This window comes from Crocodylus porosus, unplaced genomic scaffold, assembly GCF_001723895.1.
Source record: "Crocodylus porosus isolate Cpor-Errol unplaced genomic scaffold, CroPor_comp1, whole genome shotgun sequence".
Lineage (NCBI taxonomy): Eukaryota > Metazoa > Chordata > Crocodylia > Crocodylidae > Crocodylus > Crocodylus porosus.
In genome coordinates, this window is record NW_017728931.1 from 99,785,682 (window position 1) to 99,806,543 (window position 20,862).

Sequence of the window (20,862 nt, forward strand, 5' to 3'; positions counted from 1 at the left end):
TCAGCTGGGGGAAGTTCTGCAGTGGTATGGGCTTAGGATGGAGCATAAACTTTCTCTTGATGCTAACCACATCATTGTTTTAATATCTCCCAGGGGCCTGAGATTAATCAACAAAGTCAAATATATGATCACATCTCAGTGGTGCACCTTATGGATAAATTAGGGGACTAGATGAGTTAGATTATCAGGGTTTGCAGTTTTCACAAGGAACTGTTTAGTTATGCGGAATGTATGGCTTGAGAAAAAAAATTGCTGTATTTTGTAATTTTCACTAAAGCCATTCAAAAGGAGCTCAAGCTTCCCTACTTCCTGCAGTGGGTTTTGACACACACAGCTGTAATACAAGTTAATTTATTATCTGATACAGTGTGGCAAGTTCATAGAATCATAGGAAAGTAGGGCTGGAAGGGTCCTTGCATCTAGTCCAGCTCTCTGCTCAGGGCAGGATTATCCCTGACTAAACCACCTTAGCCAACTGCTTGTTCAACCTGCTCTTGAAAATTGACAGAGTTGGAGGTACCACAGCCTGTCTAGTCGAGCATTTTTTCCATTGCTTGACTATCTTCAGTCAAAAAGTTCCTCCTAATCTCCAACCTAAATTTTCCCAGCTGCAGTTTGAGACCATTGCTCCTAGCCCTGTCCCCTGTGACCACAGAGAAAAGCCCATCACCATCCTCTTTAAAGTTGCCTTTCAAATCCCCCCTCAGGCTTCTCTTCTCCAAAATAAATAACCCGGTTCTTTCAGCCTTTCCTCATAAATCATACCTTCCAATTCCCTAATGATTTTTGTTGCTCTGCCCACATCCTTCTTGAAATATGGACCCAAAACTGGACACAATGCTCCTGGTAAGGCCTCACTAATGCTTAATAGAGTAGAAGAATCATCTCCCCTGATTTGCAAGTGACACTCCTGTTAATACAAGCCAGGATGCTATTGGCTTTTTTTGCAACAAGAGCACACTCTTGGCTCATATGCAGCTTATGATCTACTGCCCCAGGTCCTTCTCTACAATACTGCATGGTAGCCAGACATTCCCCAGACTGTATCTGTGCAACAGTTATTCCATCCCATGTGTAGGACTTTATTTTTGTTTTTGTTGAATTTCATGATTGATCTTAGATCATTTTTCTAGACTATCCAGGTCATTCTGGATCCTAGCCCTTTGTCTGCAACTCCACTAATTTGGTGTTATCTGCAGATTTGCTAAGTGTATACTCAGTCCTGTTGTCCAAACTCCTGATGGAGATGTTAAAAAATAGTGGACCTAGGACAAACCTCCTGTGCTGAGGAACCACCCTCCCCTGAACTAGGCACTGAACTGTTGATGACTACTCATTGAGCACAATGATCCAACCAGTTATGTATCCACATGACAGTGCTTTCATCTTGTCTGTATTTCCTTAACTTATTAGGGATAATGTCATGAGAGACATAGTAAGAAGCCTGCTAATGTCAAGATAGATCATATCCACTGCTCTCCCCCACTGCCCACAGAACCTATTACCTTATTGTAGAAGGAAATCAAGTTGGTCAGGAATGGCTTGCTTTGTGTGAATTCATGCTGGATGTTCCTGATCACCTTGTTTTCTTCAGGTACTTTGAAATAAATTCCTTGAGAACCATGATCTTTCCAGGTATGGAGGTCAGATTAACTGCTCTGTAATTCTGTGGATTTTCTTCCTTCCCTTCCTTAAATATGGGTGCTGTATCTGCCCTTTGTCAATATAGGATCTCACCCAACCACGATGAGTTCTCAAAGAAGATAGCCAGTAGTTCTAAAATTACCTCATCCAGTTTCTTCAGTATGCCCACTGATACGAAAGCATTTAGGTCCTTTAAATACCTGTTCTTCCACTACTCTAGCCTGTTTGTCTCTTTCCCTGTCTTTGCTGCCAAATGCACTTATCATCTGGTAGCTTTCCCTGCTTGTGAAGACTGAAGTAAAAAAAGACATTAAATACTTCAGCCTTCTCTGCATCACCCATAATTAAATTGCCTTCTACATTCTGTAAGAGACATATGGTTTCTTAGGTCTTTCTCTTCTGAAATACTTGTAGAATCCTTTTTTATTGCCTTCTATGTCCCTTGCCAATTGCATCTCAAATTGTGCCTTGGCTTTCCCAATTATCTCCATGCTTGCGATGCAATTGTACACACTCAGGATCCCATATGGCTTTCACTTTATATAAACCTGTAACTATGTAACTGAAGTAAAAAAAGTGAACACTTCTTTGGCTCACTGAAATTCAAACTGTAGGGAAACACAGAAGCTGACAATTTATAACATGCTTTGGTATAAGATCTTAGTTGTATTAAATATTTCTTGGTTAATGCATTCAGTAATATATTGCATTTATGTAACATCTCAGATAATACCCCCTTTAAGCAGTGGCAAGGGAGTTAATACAGGTAATTGATCCCCCTCCCCTAGTATTTTTCTAAGCATTAGGGATCCTACCTTACAAGAAAAAAAGAGTCCTTGTGTTTTCTCCCTCCCATTGTTACAGCTGTGTAGCTCAGTTCATGAATAACTCTTGGCTAGATTTATTGGTGAAAAAAGGTTTAATTAAATGAAAGAATAAACATGGGGATTGAGGAGAGCAACATAATAAATTAATTACGTGTCTTCTGAGTGACTGGCTGAATTTCCTGGTTTGTGAAATGTTCGACAGTGAGTCCAACTGAAAGCAATTTATCTAGTTATTGTTGTGCAGTTGATCCTCCTTGTTCATTCTGTAATGATGTGCTTCTGTTGTGCTTTGTTTTATTACATAGTTATGCAGAAAGCATGGAGAGAGAGAAACCCTCAAGCCAGAATTTCTGCAGCACATGAAGCCTTGGAATTGAATGAGTGAGTGACACCAACATTGGGATTATTTCCTGATATTTAACAGTCAATTGGATAATAGTTTAGCACAGTAATATTTGCCACAGAAATATTTATTCATAATAATAGAACTGTCAAAGAAAGACCTGATGCTGGCAGGAAAGGCAGAACTGTATATTGTGATTGTAGTAGACACTTATCAATATATATGGACACTATGGGAGGCTGTAGGTTGAAAACTGATGGTTTTCCCAAAACCTTATTTTTTAGGTGCAGTATAGGCCCTTTAGTCTTTGCTCTGAAGGCTGTTTCACTGTTAATTTTCCCATTGATTCAGTGGTCCTTAAATTAGTTCCTACTTTAGCTTAGTTAAATGAGTTTCCAGGCTACTGCAGTTTGTTTGGGGGCAAAGGGGAGTAGGGAATAGGGAGGTACACACAGAGAGATACCCTGTTGGATTTCTAAGCAATGACTGTCTTCAACCTATGCATTGTGGCTTGCGTCTGACTGACACACTGAGCTATGGATTTTAATTTTTTAGTCCATTGTTAGTGGTTTTTCCTCTACTTTCTCTTGGCTGTGGTTCTTTCTCATTTTTTTTCTAACTGACTATTGAATGAATGTAAAATATGTTTATGTGCTTGGGAGACTATAACTATATTCTATATTTCTTTTTCTTGTGGGAATTGCTCTTTTTGTTTTCCTTCAATATAGTAACGTTTAATTTAATTTAATGTCAAGGATATCTGAAAGAAAATGCTAACAGTAATAACACTGGAAGTTCTTCTCTCTATTCAGTTGTTGTTGTGAGGCCAGAGTTGAAACCATCTAGTATGGTACCTTCTTTCATTAATGGCTTCCCTAGCTTCAGTGAAACAGCTCTAGTAGTATAACTCTGCTCTCGATAAATAAGGAGGTGGACTCTGACGACTAATGTTAGAGGTGCACCGATATACTGGTTCCATATTGTATCAGGACCAATAAAAGGAAAACTGACATTTTCAGCAATCAGCTTTTTTTGCTGATGTGGCTGATAATGTCGCCAATAAATGCCACATGCACATGAACAGCCAGAGTGCAGCACGCAGGCGGCCAGAAGCACAGCCCAGCAGCACGGGGAGTAGCATCTGGTTGGTAAGTCTGTTGTGGTGGAAGGAGCAGGGGGCAGACCAAGGCCGCTGCAGTGAGGGCAGGAGTGGGGCTGGCGCTGGGGCAGGCACTTTGCAGCTGGGGCACGGTGGAGCACAGGACAGAGCTATGGGGGACTCATTTGGGGGATGTGGGTAGGGGAAACAGCTCCTGCCACTGCATGCACCCCAGGAGGGCATAGGGAGCATGTACCTTGCGGATCTGTGCATGGGGTGAGGGCAGGCTGCTGCTGCAGACTTGGGCTGGGAACAGTACCTGGCTCTTCTCAGTGTAGGGGTTGGCCCGGGGCTGTGCTCAGGGCAGGTGGCAGAGGCGCTAGGAGGGTGGCTGCAAGGTGGGCTGCAGCCACCCCAAAAGTTGCCATAGTCCCCCTATAGCAGCACTGCCTCCCCCATCCCGAGTGCAGCCTGGCTCAACCCCCACTCCAGGAAAAGGCTGGCACCACCCCTGCCACCAGCCCACAGTGGCAGCCCGCCCTTGCACTGTGCACAGATCTGGGGGTCACACACCCCCTCATGCTTTCCTGGGTGTGTGCAATGGTGGGAGCTGCCTCACCCCCTGGATGAGCCGTGGCTTTGTCCCATACCCTGCCCTGCCCCGGCTGTGCAGCACCTGCCCCTGCCCCATTGCCAGCCCCTCTCCCTCCCTCACCATGGGAGCCTCAATTTGCCCCCCATGTTCCTTCCCTCCCCTCTTGCCCCGCAACAGACTTATCAACCAGGCGCTGCCTGGCTGCATATTGGCAATTGGATTGATATGGCGCATTAAAAATCGGTCATTGGTATTGGCCCAAAAAAATCTCTATTGATGCACACCTAACTAATGTAGTTACTTCATGCAGCTTTATCAAGAACAAGACACAATCTCCTATTCATCTGATATGCCCTTGTGTGTGTGGATTGCTTTGTGTTCGATAATGACAAAGTGAATTCATTTTCTCATAGTTTTTTGTTTTTTGTTGATGATCTCATTGACAGGTGTGCCACTGCTTACATTCTCTTGGCTGAAGAAGAAGCAACAACTATTGTGGAAGCAGAGAAGCTGTTTAAGCAGGCTTTGAAAGCAGGAGAAGGCTGTTACAGACGTAGCCAGCAATTACAGCACCATGGAGCTCAGTATGAAGCTCAACACAGTAAGAGCATTTCTTCAGTACACCTGGAAGCCTCCTTTTTAAACAACACTTTTTCCATTTCCTTGCACATTGTGTAGTTATTTACTCCTCTACAAAATGAAAGTAAACAAAATCCCTCACTTTGCACAGGTATAAATGACTATACTAGGTGCAAAGCAACAGAGAATCAGACCCACTGTCTTTCATGGTAGATGGAATTTGGTCCAGCAGGTTCTGATTGTTTTATGTCTATTTTTTTGCCTGCTGTTATCTCTATCTCAGCAGTGACAGGAGTAAAGTATGGTAAGTCATCATTAGTAGTCCTTTCTCACAGTCACAGCAGGAAATCAGCAACACTTGCAATGCTAAGATGATCAGTAGGACCTAAATTTTCAAAAGTGTTTAGTGAATTTAGCGCCTTGTGTAAAACACTTTATATGTTTCCTGATGTTCAGGAAGTACAGGACATCCTTCTTTGGGAAAAGCAGTCTCCTTTAAGTTGTCTCAACTTGGGCATCCAAAATAGTTAGCTATTTTGAAGGGTTAGACTGATATTGTTGCTGGTTACTACGTGAGTAATAATGCTGAGGTGTGGGCAAGAAACTTTGTCTAGAAGAAATAAATGTTTGCGAGCAGTATCTATTTCTTATCCTGTGCATCAGCTATAAGATTTGCTTCGTGCCACCTGTAAAATAAACTTTGGATCTTAAAGCTATGTAGACCTGTTCACCAGGGTCCTATTGATAAATACAAGGCTGTTTCAGAAATTAATGGCAAAATGGCTGCCCACACTGTATGTCTGCAACAAAGTGGGAAACTACGCAGCAGTGTGGAACAGTGATGGTAGTATTGTTGAACAAAGTCATCATTTAAGACTATGTAGAGAAGTGATATGGCCTCAGAATATGTCATCACACACAAAATATTGTTATTTTGAAATTGCTGTTCGTTTCTGAAATACTCTGAAAAATGTCCTGATGTGGTAGTACAAAAACACAAAATAAAATGAGGAAAAAAACAATTGGAGTAAGATGGAGCATTTATCTAAACTTTTAAAAATAAAGTTATGTTAAACATGTATTTAACTTCAGTAAGACCATAAGCTGATCTGCCAGAAATAGAATGTTTCTTAGTTGCTTCATATACTTAGCAATGCATAAAATAAATTGCTGCCACCAAAAATAAATGTTCTATTCTACAGTGCCACAGCTGTTTCTGTCCTATGAATGTCTGTCCCAAGCAAAGCAAAAAAACTAAAAAAGAATATAAATATGAATACTAATATAATAGGGTGTGCTTTAGTTCCTTAGGGCCCAAACTCACATAACTGGAAGACTGAATTTCAACTTTGTGCACAGTGGAATTTTCTGTAGAGCTCTCCCAACTTTGGTTCCAAACACATGAAATGGGAAGTTCCCTAAAGCTTCTGATATAAAATAATATCCTTACTAGATATAATATAAAAAATAATATTTTAATATTATTACTATTATTTAAAATAATATTTAGGATGATACTTATTCAATGCTTTGTTAATTTTTTGAGAAAATGGGAATTTACAGTACCCAAGCTCTCCAAGCATTTTTAGACTTAAGAAGATTTATCATTGCCTATGAAACCTTTATTCAGCTCCTTGGTGCATCCATCCTGTACACTGAAGGTCTACAAAAAATAGGCAGGTACTTAAAGATTGAGTCCTAAGGTATGTATACAAGGGAGTTCAAATAATGTTATCCAGGCAACCAGGTATTTCTTAAGTTTTGAGTGTTTGACTTTTACAGTCCCAAATAGGCTGTGTTCAGGGGTCTGGCAGTTGCTCAGTGGACAGGAACAGTCAATCTCCTGTCTCATTTCTCTCTGTCCAGCCATACTTTTCCACCACAAGCAAGGGAAGTCCTAGTTCATTTTCCCAGGTGCTGCCCCCAAGGTAGGAAGGTCAGAATTATGCTGATCATATGATGGATTTGTCATCTTGAGGATGACTGCTCAGCTTAGATCTGAGTGATGGGTCTGGAAGGAGAGCACAGCCCAGCCACCCTTCCACTTAAATTGTTCTGGGGTTCTAGGCTCCCCAGGCTTTTAGTTCTGCTGGTACTGTTACACTGCTAGTGGCATTCACTCAGTCTTAGAATCTTCAGGTTCATTTGTTATTTTATCAGGCTCCCAAAATGTTTGTGAAGGAAAGGACTATGTCAGTGTTTTATGCATTTCTAGGAATATGAAACAACTAAGAAACATTCTATTTCTGGCAGATGAACTATTTCTGCCTTATTGAAGTTTAAATACATTTTAACATAACTTTATTCAAACGATGGAGGCCTGAGAGCTTTGTACAGAAAAGATCATAAGAACCATTACAAGGGGAAGTGTCAAAAGTTAAGATTCTGTATTACAGAGGTGCACCGATACATCGGTTCATATTATATTAGCACCAATAAAAGGAAAATTTACATTATGAGCAATCAGGTTTTTTTAGCTGATATGGCTGATTTATGTTGCCAATAAATGCTGCATGCACGTGCACAGCTGCAGCATGTACGTGGCCATGAGTGCAGCCTGGCGGCTTGGAGAGCAGTTTCTGGCTGGTAAGTCTGTGTGGGGCACAGATCGAGGTCCATGCAGTGAGGGAGGGATTGGGGCTTGGCAGGGGTAGGGGCAGGCACTGCCTAGTCTGGGTGAGGCAGGGTGCAGGGTGGATCTGGCAGCTCATCTGTGTGGGGAAGCAGGGAGGCAAAGGTGGCTCCCACCACTTTGTGCACTCTCAGAGGAGGCATGGGGGGCATGTGCCCACCCAGGTCTGTACCCAGGTCAAGCCTGCTGTGCACTCATGGTCGAGGTTGATCCAGCCTCTTTCCAGTGACTGCACTCAGGCTGGGTGGTATGGGGCTGGGGGTGGCAGCTCTGGAAGGGGGCCTGTGGTGAATTTTGGGGTGGCTCTAGCCCCCCCCCCAGTAGTCTCCCCTTCCAGCACCACCACCACCCACACCGCCCTGCCCAGCCTGAGCACGGAGGCCAGGAAGAGGCTGGAGGACCCCCAGCCCAGAGCACACAATGGGCAGTCAACCCTTGCCCCATGCACAGATCCAGGGGACGTGTGTTCCCCATGCCTCTCCTGGGGTGCGCCCAGTGGTAGGAGCTGCCCCTCCCTCCCTGTCCCCCCACACCCCCAGGATGAGCTGCCAGTTCTGTCCCATGCCTCGCCCTACCCTAGCTGGGCAGCACCTGCTCCTGCTCCAGGCCCATTCCATCACTGCAGGGGCCTCGATCTGCGCCCCCATGCCCCTTCCCCCCAATAGACTTACCAGCTGGACACTGCTCTCCAAGCTGCCAGGCTGCATATCAGCAGTTGGATCAGTATTGATGGACATGGCTGGTCAATAATCAGCCACTAGTATTGGCCCAAAAAACTTTTATCGGTACACTATATTAGCTACTATATTAGCTTCCTCTCTAATAGAGTAAATGTGGATTAGCTCCTCATTTTTTTTTAAAAAGCCATTTAAAAATTAAGACAGTCAGCTCCCCAATAGCAACCAGGATGCTCACCTGGTCAAGCTGTTTAACACAGCTGGGGCAATAATAGCTGTCTAACCAAACTGGAATGTAGTAGTTCAAATGCTGGCAGTGACTGGCTACTAATATTGCCTAATATTGCCAGATGAGCCAAAGAATTTGGAGTACATCCAAGAGAAATTTTAGGGAAACTTTCTACTTTTCTGAGGCCAAGCTTGCTAAGATGTGATATCAATGGGCTTGCTACAGTTACACATATTGTAAATTTTTTAAATTGTTTTTTTATGCAAAAACTAGGAAAGGACATACAACCAAATTTAGCTTTTTTGGTCACAAGAAAAGGTGAACATAACTCATTTTTCCCAATCTTTAAACTATGGATAAGAGTTCCTTACCTCACAGAAATATTATAAAGCTTAATACATCAACAAGTGAAACACTGTTGAAGACCTATGCACCATTTCTTAAAATCTGTGATGGCTGTAAAACATGTGGGACCTTTGCATGGGGGTTAATTTTAGGGCAGCTGTCAATCTTCTGGATCACAGTATATACATAGAAGTCAGTGTGCCTGATGAATCCACTTGTATGCAGTCCTGCAACCATCATACTGAGACCTTCAATGCATACACCTAGGCAAGAGTAGGATGAAGTTGAGGCTACCCAAAACCTATCATCCTCCCTTTAGACTGTTGTACAGAGTCCAGAGGCCAGATTAAGTCCAAATGTTCAGTGCCTCAGTGGTTGTAGCTTGTGCCAGAGAGCAACAGAACTGCTGCTGACTGCCTAACTCAGGGCTGGGCAATTATTTGGGCTGGAGGGCCACTTAGTGAGTCTTAGTGAACTGTTGCAGGCCAGGCGGGGGAGGTGGTGCTGACCCATCTGGCGTGTTGGGGCAGGTGCCGATGTGGCTGGTGGGGGCTGGTGCTAGACCAGTTTGGGTGGGGAGGGAGCAATTGGTTCTATCCACCCGTGAGCTGTCTGCCCTGAGCCCACTGCCAGGGGCACTAGACAGAGTGGGCGAACAGGCAGGGTCTCCATGGAGACTGGCCTGGGACCCCAGTGGGCAGGGCGCACTCAGCTGGGTGGATGAGATAGGGCCATGGGTAGGCAGGGAGTGCGTGGTATCCAGGAATGAGATGGGTGGGCAGGGCTGAGGCTCGGGCTGGGATCACGGGGTGATGACAGTGCGGGGCTGGGGCAGAGCCATGATCTCCCCTCCCCCCCAGTTCTGTGATAGACACTGCTCCCTGCTTGCCCATGGCCCCATCCTCACTGCCTGGATGAGCGCAGCCTTGCCAACTGGGGTCTGAGGCCTGTTTCCATGGAGACCCTACCCAGCCTGTCTGTCCAGCACCCCCAGCAGTGGTTGTGGGTCAGACTGGCAGTGGCAGCCAGGCAGGGAGTCCGGATGCTGCACCTCCTTCACCACGCTGTGTACCTAGATGTGGCAGGACTGGCTGCATGTGCCACGGCCCGAGATGCCTACTGTGCATGGGCCAGGTGGTACTGAGGGATCTGCCATGAGCTAAATTAAATCCCTTGGCAGGCCAGATTTAGTCCATGGGCTGTATTTGCCCACCCCTGGCCAAATGAACAAGGGCATGCATCCGTCAGGGTGATGTCTCTTAGCCTTTCTCCAACCAAGGAGCACCCCCAAGGCAGTGGGAGTTGGGTTTTGAGGCATGCTATATTCACCTTACTCTGGAGTTTGCAGCATTGTGATATTTTATAGGAGCTACCCTGCCAGTAGCCCCACCATGTTGCCACCAGGCTCTCTAGTTGGATGCTCTCTAGTCTACCATCATACCCAGGACTATAATACAAAATATGCATTACTCAGTTTTTTATGGCTTTCATTAATCTTTTGGCGTGGAAAGATATAAGAATGTTAAAGGTTTCCCTTGATTTATGTGGTACATGCATTCCTGTAAAACTGTGCATAAATCAGATTTGCATAAAGGGAACCCAGTTTACAATGTAAGAAATAAGTGATACATTCCCATGGTTATGAAAGAGAGAGGGAATAAGGCTGAGTCTTGGGAAAGGGTGGGGAGAGGGGTGCAGCTCAGCCCGTCAGCCACTCCCAGGGCTGCAGCAGGGAGCAAAGCAGAGGAAACCATGAGTAGGTGCAGGACAGGGGTTACTTGCACCCCAGGAGGGCTGCGAGCTGGTGGGCTGTGTTGGGCTCTTCCCTGGGGGCGTGTGCCCCCAGATCAGTGTGCAGGAGGAGAGCATGCTGTCACTGCAGGCTGGGGCTGGCAGTGCAACTGGGTTCTTCCTGGTGCTCATGTTGGGCCACGATGATGGGTATGGGGCTGCTGCCACTCCAAAATTTGCTGTAGCCCCCCCCCAACCTGCCCTCGCAGTGCCACTGCCAAGTGCCAGGAAGAGTAGCCTGCAGTAGCAGCCTGCTTTCTCCCACACGCAGTTCCAGGGGCATGTGCCCTCCTGGGAAGAGCCTGGCACAGCCTCCCAGCCTGCAGCCCTCCCAGGGCACGCATAGCAGCAAGAGCTACCCCCACCCCTCATCCCGCACACCACACCCATTCACAGTTTCTTATACTTTGCTGCCTGCTGCAGCCCTGGGAGCAGCCAGCGGGCTGCGCTGTACCCCTCCCCTTGTCCTTTCCCCTATAGACTTACTTAGCTGCGCTTTGGGCCTCTGCTTGTCCCCACTCACCCCAGCCCCTGCTGCAGTGGCCCCAGGAGCACCATGGCATGGCGCAGCCCAGGACCTGGGGTGAATGGGCACAAGCGGAGCCCCAGAGGTGATTGTGTAAGAGTTAATTTACCTTGCATAAGGCAAATTTGGGGTATAAAAATGGGTCATCACATAAAAGCAAAATTGCATGTACAGAACCCACATAAATTAAGGGACACCTGTACTTATTTACAAGAGGGGTTCATGATCTCATTTCTTGAACACTAGCACATGCCTACATATGTGAATGTGCACATACATTCTCTCACACTCAAGGTATTTTTTACAATATGCAACGATTTTCAAGAATGATTTGGGATGGCTACATTTTTGGGTCTCCAATCTAAGACATTTTGATGCGGGCTGCTGTTTAGAAAGTAACACACCCTTTAAGGCGTCTCAGGTTAGGCATCCAAAATCTCTAGTCACTTTTGAAAATCCTGGCCTAAAGAGCTATCTTGATTTCATAATAGGTAAATATATTTGACCTTTCCTTCAATCAGCTTAATTATGAATCCCAGTTTGAAAAGTATACCTGTTAGTTACACTATATAAAGGGACTGAAAACAGATGTAACTGATAAGCCTTTTATTAAATATATAGAAATCTATACAGAGATAAGAAATTACATAATATAAAATACAGCTGAATGAAAGCCTTATTCTGCTTTATTTATTTTCTCTTCTAAAATCAAACCTTTCAACCTCTTGTTTAATCTATCTGAAAAATATAATCTCCCTTTAAAATAATTTGTAGGTACTTGGAATGTTTTCAGCAGACATCTTGTTCTTATTATAAGTGAGTAAAAAACGTTAGAACCGTACGCTAAAATCTTTGCAGACTGCATATTATACAAAAAAAATAATCTGTAGCAGGTGTGTTATATTTCTCAGATTATTAACTATATGCACATTTCCTGTAGGTTGAAAAGCAAGTTAAAAATCTGTACTATAACGATAGTGAGAGAATGGTCCTCGAGTTTTACAAAGAGAATAAGAATTCTCTTCCAAGAGAGCTATTGCTGTGGCTGTTTGCTTTCTTTGATGCCTTTTTTGGTATCTTGTCATTTTCCTTTCTCTTGGAATGCTATATCTGCATCCTGTTACACTGGCATGCATAACTGGCTGCTTTTGGGGCCTGAAGGAGATCATCACCACAAGAAATAAGACAACAGTTGCATAAAACAGAGGCTGAAGATGAATTTCCACTGTTATTATCAGGGAAAAGGGACTTTTATACCTAAAAGTTCACTTTACTCAATTTCCTAATAATCCAGGCAAAGCCAAATGCAAAAGTCAGTGGCTGCTGTGTATCAGCCTCCTTCCCTTACAAAGTACTGAATGGTATATTTTGAGAATTAGACAAGAAGAGCAGTTGGCTGCACATTTTATTTTATGTATTTCTTGAGTAGTCTTTACTCTTATGACCGCATATAACATACCCAAATGGTCTTGCTTTTAGAAATTTTCTGCACCTTGAATTCTGATTGCTTTTCACAAACACGGATTATTAGACAAGTGTGGAGCCAAACATGCTGTCATTGATGCCAATGTATATCTGCACTGGTTTCATTAACTTTAGTAAAGATGTATCACATTTGGGTCATGTCTAGACCCATGTGACCTACTGTAGAATTTGGCCCAGGCTAGTTATTAAATGTCTCAGTGCCCTTGGTAATCAGCAATAAGAAGAATGCTGAGGGGGCACTGTGGGCTGGTAATGTCAAATGGACCTTTATCCGAATCAGAATCATAGAGAAGTAGAGCTGGAAGGGACCTTAATAGGTCATCTAGTCTAACCCCCTGCCTGAGGCAGTATTGTCCCTGTCCAAACCATCCCATATAAATCCTTTGTCTAATACAGTCAACTCTGGCACAACAAAAGACATAATGTCCTAATCAGCCACACGTAAAGCAGGGGGACCATGGCAGTCAATGTCCTGTTGCTGCAAATATTGTTAAAAGTACAGTCAAGATCCCAGGAAGAAAGCTGCATCCCTGCTACAGAGGAAAGCAAAACTCCCTACATTCTTTACCAATTTGATCGTGGGGAAAAATTCCTTCCTGATCCCAAATATGGCAGTTGGTCTTAATAGAGGGGCAGGAAACTCTGGGTTGAAGTCTTAGCAGGAGCACAGGCATATCCCAGGTACTATCTCCAGCCTTGGCTGCAGCCAACACCCAATGTCTCTGAGGAAGGCTTAAAAAAAATCCTGACACATGTAGCAGCAGGGGGTGGGAGGGCAGGGGCTTGGCTTGTTGCTGCATCCCAGCCCCATGCAGCAACAAGCCAAGCCCAGAAGTTTGGAAAATACCCATAGTAGTATATAGGCATACCTTGACCTAGGAGGTCATCCCTGACCAATGTCTGTTTTAGTTGTAATTATGTTTATTTTCCCCTTCTACAGGACGGGATACCAATGTCCTAGTATACATCAAAAGAAGGCTGGCAATGTGTGCAAGAAAGCTGGGGAGGACCAGAGAAGCAGTCAAAATGATGAGAGATGTGAGTTGACAGTTTCATGTAACTCTGTACTTTGAAAACAGTAACACAGAAAGCAATTATTTTTTGCCTTCAGGTAAACACACAACCTTCCTGCATATAATACTTCTGATTATTTTCCTAGGTGGACTGTGTATATAGATTCAGCTGAAAGACTATTTTTGATGGTGCACAGTCAAGTACACAAAGGTTAAAAAATATCAGAATTAAAGTAGCCTTAACAGTTTGAGCTCATCCGTATTTTGTGTATGCATTTTACTGAAGTCTCTACTTAAATGAGCATGTTTGTTCCAGGGAACCCCTGCTTCATTCACTACACAGAGTGAGTTGCTTACTCAATGAAAAACTATACAATATTTTTTCTCTCCTCGATGAATGCGCCACACATGTACTTTATTTTCTACACACCTTACTCTGAAAATAAAATAATTTCTTCCCGGGTTTTTCTGTGGTACTCATTATTTCTGAGGGCTTTGGAAACCATTCAGTATTAGTAGTTGAAAATTCTTGGCACCCCTTCCTTATATAAAGACCTTTTATACATGTAGAGAGGTCAAAAGTGTCCATTAAGTGCACAGTTGGAAACACCCAGGAGGAATACTTACTAATACTTCTTCCTTCATTCTTTTACTTTGTAGATGCCAGCAAGGCACTACTGAGAGCACAGGAGAGTTTTTGTGGTCTTGTTGGTTATGCAAAGTGTTTTAGTGGTCTGTGCATGTGAGGAGGAATGGTTGGAGGGAAAGCTTAGGCTGCTCAGGCTGAGCAACCTCAGGACCTAATGGTCTTAGTCACACTCAGGAAGACAGAACAGGCGTGGTTCAGGCAGCCCAGCCCATAGGAGCTGGGAAACTGGGCTAAAGCATATATACTGAAAATGAAATCTTTGGAGTAATGGCTGTTAAGCTTTAAATAGTATAAACAAACTATGGACAAGAATATCTAGTTTCTAACAAACACATGACCAAAGGCATTTTCAGTGCCTTCCACTGCAACCTTCAATCAATTTCATGAACAGATCAGAAATATAGCACTGTTTTATGTATGTATTGGTTATACTGGGAAGGTATAATGCTTGTCCTCATGGATTGAGAAGGAAGTATATGGAATATATTTGTATTGTGCATATTGCCACAATGTAGCGAAAGGAGCCTTTTTGTTGCAGTTCAACAAAAAGAATTGTCTGTGCGAAACGGAACAATATGTGAGTCTCTTGGATTTCATCCTATGGCTAATGTCATTTTTGAAGCATGAATTGTATACTGACAAATAAGGATCTCATGTGAACCACAAAAGATTCCAGAAAGGAAGCTGTGAAGTCCTCATTTATTTTATCTTGTAAATATCAAGAAGGTTGTAGAGACAGAACTGAACTTGAAGTCTAGGTGCCCTGCATTTTTTTCCCTAATGGCCGCTAGGCCAGTTTGTAGGAAGTTGGTTTTGCCATTTTTACTACCTGTTCGGAGGGATACTGAAGGCTGGGCCAGTCCTTTAATATGACTGAAACCATCTTGAGATCACAACCCCAGTGTATTGGCATCAAAAGGCAGGCCAACCCAACTTTTTAGCTGCTTTCGTCTGGCTGTGCCATACAGCAAGGTGGAAGTTTAGTTATTTATTTCCTAGATTTCTAGAGTTGGAAGGGACCTGGCAGATCATTGGGTCCAACCCCCTGCTCCAGGCAGGAAAGAGTGCTGGGGCTAAGTAACACCAACCAGATGTCTATCCAATCTCTTCTTGAACACCTCCAAGGTAGGGGAAAACACCACCTCCCTTGGAAGCCCATTCCTTATTATGGCAACACTCACTGTAAATAATTACTTCCTTATGTCCAATCTAAATCTGCTCTCCTTCAGTTTGTCGCCATTATTTCTGGTAACCCCGAGGGGTGCCCTGGTAAACAGAATGCTCCCTATTCCCTGCTGGGCCCCCCCAGTGAGTTTGTAGACAGCCGCAAGATCGCTTCTCAGCCTTCTCTTGCAGAGGCTGAAGAGATTCAGGTCCCTCAGTCTGTCTTCATAGGGTCTTACCTGCAGGCCCTCAACCATATGAGTAGCTCTCCTTTGGATCCTCCCAAGGTTATCTACATCCCTCTTGAAGTGCGGCGCCCAAAACTAGACTCAGTACTCCATCTGCGGCCTCACCAGTGCTGCATAGAGGGGAATTATCACTTCCCTAGACCTGCTCGTGATCCACCTACAAGAAAGAGTGTGGTTAGCTTTGCTTATTGCTCATGTTCATTTTTGCGTCAACTAGGACTCCGAGATCTCTTTCCACTGCTGTGGTGCTCAGAATGGTACCTCCCAGTCTATGGGTGTGTTGGAGATTCTTTCTCCCCAGGTGCAGCACCTTGCATTTATCCTTGTTAAATTGTATCCTATTCTGATCTGCCCACTTCCCCAGTCTGTCCAAATCTGCCTGAATTCACTCCCTGCCCTCCAGTGTGTTAATTATCCCATAGTTTAGTGTTGTCTGCAAATTTGAACACGGTGTTTTCAACACCTTCATCCAAATCACTGATAAAGATATTAAACAGCACTTGTCCAAGGACAGAGCCTTGGGGGACACCACTACCCACATCCCTCCAGGGGGGAACTGACCCATCCAGCACTACTCTCTGGAGGCCCCTGCTACACATTGTATATATGACACAATTAACTGGTCAGTTGTGCAATAAATTTAGACCTGCCACATGTGGAAAGTAATTATCACATAATGAACTGGTTAATTGCACAATAAATTTAGACCAACCACTCATGCAAAGTAATTATCACATAATAAAAATGATTATCCAGCTATAAAAAGAGCCAATCAACTATAAAGTTAGTGCTTTAAAATGTGTAACAACTCTATAGCTAATTTCTACCCAGTTTTAATTTGAATGTGTATCAGGGTCCTGAAAGGGATAAATTCAATCTTGATATCCCTTCATGGGAGATATGGATGGTATTTTTATGAGGAGGGTATAAAAACTTCTTATAATATTGATGGGTTATACGTGATTAATGGGAATAGAAGGGGATTTATTTATCCTGAAAGTGCCCTTTCAATGTAGTCTTAATACTCTTTTGAATTTGAATGTCGTGAGAGAGGGAGTGGAGGCCCCGTTTGTAGCTGAAAGATTGAAACCAGATTTTTCAAGATGAGGAACACAAAGAATATGAAGTGTCAAGAGGTGCATGACACCATCTGAGAAATATGATTAGCATACGGTAAATCCTTGACACTTTGAGAAAATAAAAAAGGTAGAGGAAGATTAATTTATTGCACATATGAGGCCATTGTGGTAATATTGCTGATGGGTTATTTTGTATTGTTTGAATTCTATGTAAACAAAGACCTGGTAAATGAACTATCATTGTTTTAAATACGATTTTGAGTTTAAATAAATACACAGATTGGTAGTGGAATGAATATGTTACATAATATTTAATTGAAAATACTTCTGTTGTATATTAAAAAGGAGGAGTTGCTGGTCAGTTATTAATCTGTTGCTACGGACTGCTGAGTAAAATACTCTGCTGATGTTAACTTGGAGACAATGTTGCATTGCAACTCATTTGAAGAACCTGAATTGTTTTGATGATGGTGTGCTACTTTGATTTGGTTCATTGACTTTATTAGAAATACTAAGACAGACAAATTACATAGAAAAGATACGTAATTAGATTATATGTAGGTATTACTTTATTTATACATCTGATGAAAGACTATTTATTGTGTTTCTAGTGTAGAAGCCAGCACCCTGTCATTTTTATGTACAGTGTGCTAAATGATCTCACTTAAGTTATCACACATCTGGAGCAACTCCACTGCAGTCCATGGAGGTATTCCAGATTTATTCCAGTCCATATAGAATAGGGCCCCATGCACATAGGATAGACAAAATGGCTCAGAAATCTTATCAGCCTTAATGACAGCTCAATCTGAAAAGCCTGTTGTTTGATTTGTAATGTTGCATGTGTAAAAAGGTTTTAATAATGAGTGTTCTGAGGGAGTTAGTTTAATTTGGCAAGAGGTGACATGATGGTGGCTGATCCTCTAAGGTGCTAAAATAAAGTCTTCATGATTCATGCTGCAGCTTTGCCTTTGTGCACTTTTGAACTCACAGGGTAACAGAAAAATCGTGAGACAAGTTGAACATTTTCTCATCTTGACTGCATAGTGATTTGAATGATGTAGACACCTTTGACTGCCCACCTTGAATGACCAGGAAATCAGCTGGAGATGGCCTTTGGCTTGAGTTCAGAGCAGGGTTTGACTCCTGCAGCTGGAACTGCAGTGAAATGCATTACTCTGCATTGTGCATGTATACTTTTATATTAGGTGGTGAACACTGGTGCAGGGGTTACTAAGGACATGAACTAGTATTCATTCCTACTGGAGGAAATTTCTGAGTCCCCAAAGCTCTCTGTTTGCTCCCTAGATCAGAATTCCCCAGCCTGAGTAGTAGGCGAGGGCTTTGCAGACTGGAAGGGGAGCGTACAAGCGTTCTTTTTTGTGAGATATTCTAGGTCAGGGCGGTCAATTATTTTGGGCAGAGGGCTGCTTTACTGAGTTTTGGCAAGCCATCAAGGGCCACATGACAGTTAGCTAGGGGCAGATAAATATTAATTTTCTAAAATTTTTAGGGGCCCTGCAGGCTGGATAGAATGGCCTGGTGGGCCGCATGTGGCCCGTGGGCTGCATTTTGCCCACCCCTATTCTAGGTGGACACCTGCAAGATCTTTCTCCCAGAGGTGGCATGTTTCTCCTAGCAGAATTTGACTGGCATTCAGGAATGTCTGAAAGCTAAAAAGGAGGCATACGCCTAATGGAAGGGAGGGGCCGTCATTGCTTGAGACTGTAGTGGGGCTGTTAGGAAGGCTAAGGCAAAGACAGAACTAGGACTAGTGACCAGGATCAAAGATAACAAGAAGTCCTTTTTTAAATACATAGGGAGTAAAAAGAAGGCACCGGGTAACGTGGGGCCCCTGCAGGACACGCTTGACAATCTGGTGGTTGGACCAGATGATCAAGCTGACCGCTTTAACAAATTCTTTGCCTTCATTTTTCTGAGCAGGGACCCGGACATTGTCCTAACCGGGATTCTGGACGGACTCAGGAAAGGCACCGCCAGGGCTAGGGTCAGGGAGGACCTAGTTAGGGAACTTCTGGTGGGGCTGGATGTATTCAAATCAACAGGTCCAGATGATCTCCACCCCAGAGTGCTGAGGTAATTGGCAGAGGTCATTGCGGGACCCATGGCACAGCTTTATGAGCACTCATAGTGCTCTGGTGTGGTGCCAGAGGACTGGAAAAGGGCCAATGTGGTCCCCATTTTCAAAAAAGAGAGGAAGGAGGACGCAGGAAGCTATAGGCCTGTTAGTCTTACCTCAGTACTGGGGAAGCTCTTTGAGAAAATTATCCAGCTGCGAAAGACCAGCAGGGGAGATTATGCTTAGAGGCAACCAACATGGGTTCATTAGGGGCAGGTCCTGTCAGACCAACCTGGTTGCCTTCTACAACCAGGTCACAAAATCCTTGGATGCAGGTTTCGCAGTGGATGTAGTCTTTCTGGACTTTAGGAAGGCCTTCAACGCTGTCTCTCACCCCATTCTCATTTAAAAATTAGGCAACTGTGGCATCGATGCCTACACAGTCAGATGGGTCACAAATTAGCTGTAGGGCCACACCCAGAGAGTAGTGATGGATGGGTCATTTTTGACCTGGAGGGAAGTAGGCAATGGAGCCCCCCAGGGCTCGGTCCTCAGGCCCGCACTGTTCAACATCTTTATCAGCGACTTGGACGAGTGGGTGAAAAGCACCTTGTTCAAATTCGTGGATGACACTAAGATGTGGGAAGAGGTGGGCACACTAGAAGAGAGGGACAGGCTACAACTAGATCTGGACAGGTTACAGGGGTAGGTAGATGGGAATAGGATAGGTTTCAATACTGACAAATGCAAGGTACTGCAACTAGGGAGAAAGAACCAGCAGCATACCTATAGGCTGGGGAACTCCCTTCTCATCAGCACAGTGGCAGAAAAGCATCTTGGAGTTGCTATTGATTCCAAGATGAACGTGGGCCGCCAATGTGAGGACGCAGTCAGTAAGGCTAACTGCGTCTTGTCATGGTAGATAGTCCCAGTTGTAGCCAGCCTACCAGAGGCATGACACGGATGGGCACACGTCGCACCCCAAGGGTCCCCTCGGGCTCTGCGGCCGCCGCCTCTGGCACCTCAGAGATGGCCACTGAGACGGAGCCCTTGGTTCCACGCTCCATGCAGACGGGGCCCCTGGCTCTTGGCTGCGGGGGCTGCCTGTCCCTTTTTCAGGCTCTGGTGGCCAGGAGCATGGACACCTCCCTCTGTGGGGTCTGCTCCCTTTTGGGGTCTCTGGTGCATCAGCTGGAGGAGTTCCAGGCCACAGTCCAGAGACTGCGTGCCATCAGGGACTGTGAGCAGGAGATTGACTCCTACTGCCACGCCCTTCTCCCCCGGAAGCTGGAGGGTAGACCATGGTCTCCTTCCAGGACAAAGGAGGACTCCAGGACCTCCCACTCCGTCCAGTCAGGGGCATGGACCAAGGTGGCCCCCGCCCTGCTGGAGCTTAGCAACAGGTATGCACCTCTTGCTGCTCCAGCAGAGCCTGCTGAGTTGCCAGCTCCCACAGGCAACACAGGCTCAACTGCAGCTACAGCCCCTGCTCTTCCCAAGACAAAACATAAGGTATTTGTTGTGAGAGACTGCATCCTGAAGGGGACTGAGGGGGCAATCTGCCACTCCGACCCCTTAGCCCAGGAAGTCTCCTGCTTCCCGGGGGCCCGCATCAGGGACATTGTAGAGAAGATCCCAAAGCTCCTGCAGCCCACAGACCACTATCCTATGCTTCTTATTCATATGGGCACCAATGACATGACTCGGAGCGCTTCCAGCTGGGTCATGAGGTGCTACAGGAATTTGGGAGCAGGGCTAAAGGGTCTGGGGGCACAGGTGGTGTTCTCATCAATCCTCCCAGTCTTGGGCTATGGGCTGAGGAGGGAGAGGAGGATTCACGTAGTGAACCAAAGACTG

General features: G+C 44.5%; 1 protein-coding gene across 5 annotated transcripts in view; it reads left to right on the plus strand.

Moving 5' to 3' along the window:
- The window catches only part of ST7 (suppression of tumorigenicity 7), a 208,765-nt gene that overhangs the window by 118,085 nt on the left and 69,818 nt on the right, over window positions 1-20,862 (plus strand). For all 5 annotated transcript variants that reach the window (XM_019543420.1, XM_019543419.1, XM_019543417.1 and 2 more), the window contains exons 6-8: window positions 2,777-2,852; window positions 4,955-5,109; window positions 13,713-13,810. In XM_019543420.1, coding sequence (XP_019398965.1) covers window positions 2,777-2,852; window positions 4,955-5,109; window positions 13,713-13,810 — 329 coding nt within the window. The remainder of the gene's footprint in view (window positions 1-2,776; window positions 2,853-4,954; window positions 5,110-13,712; window positions 13,811-20,862) is intronic.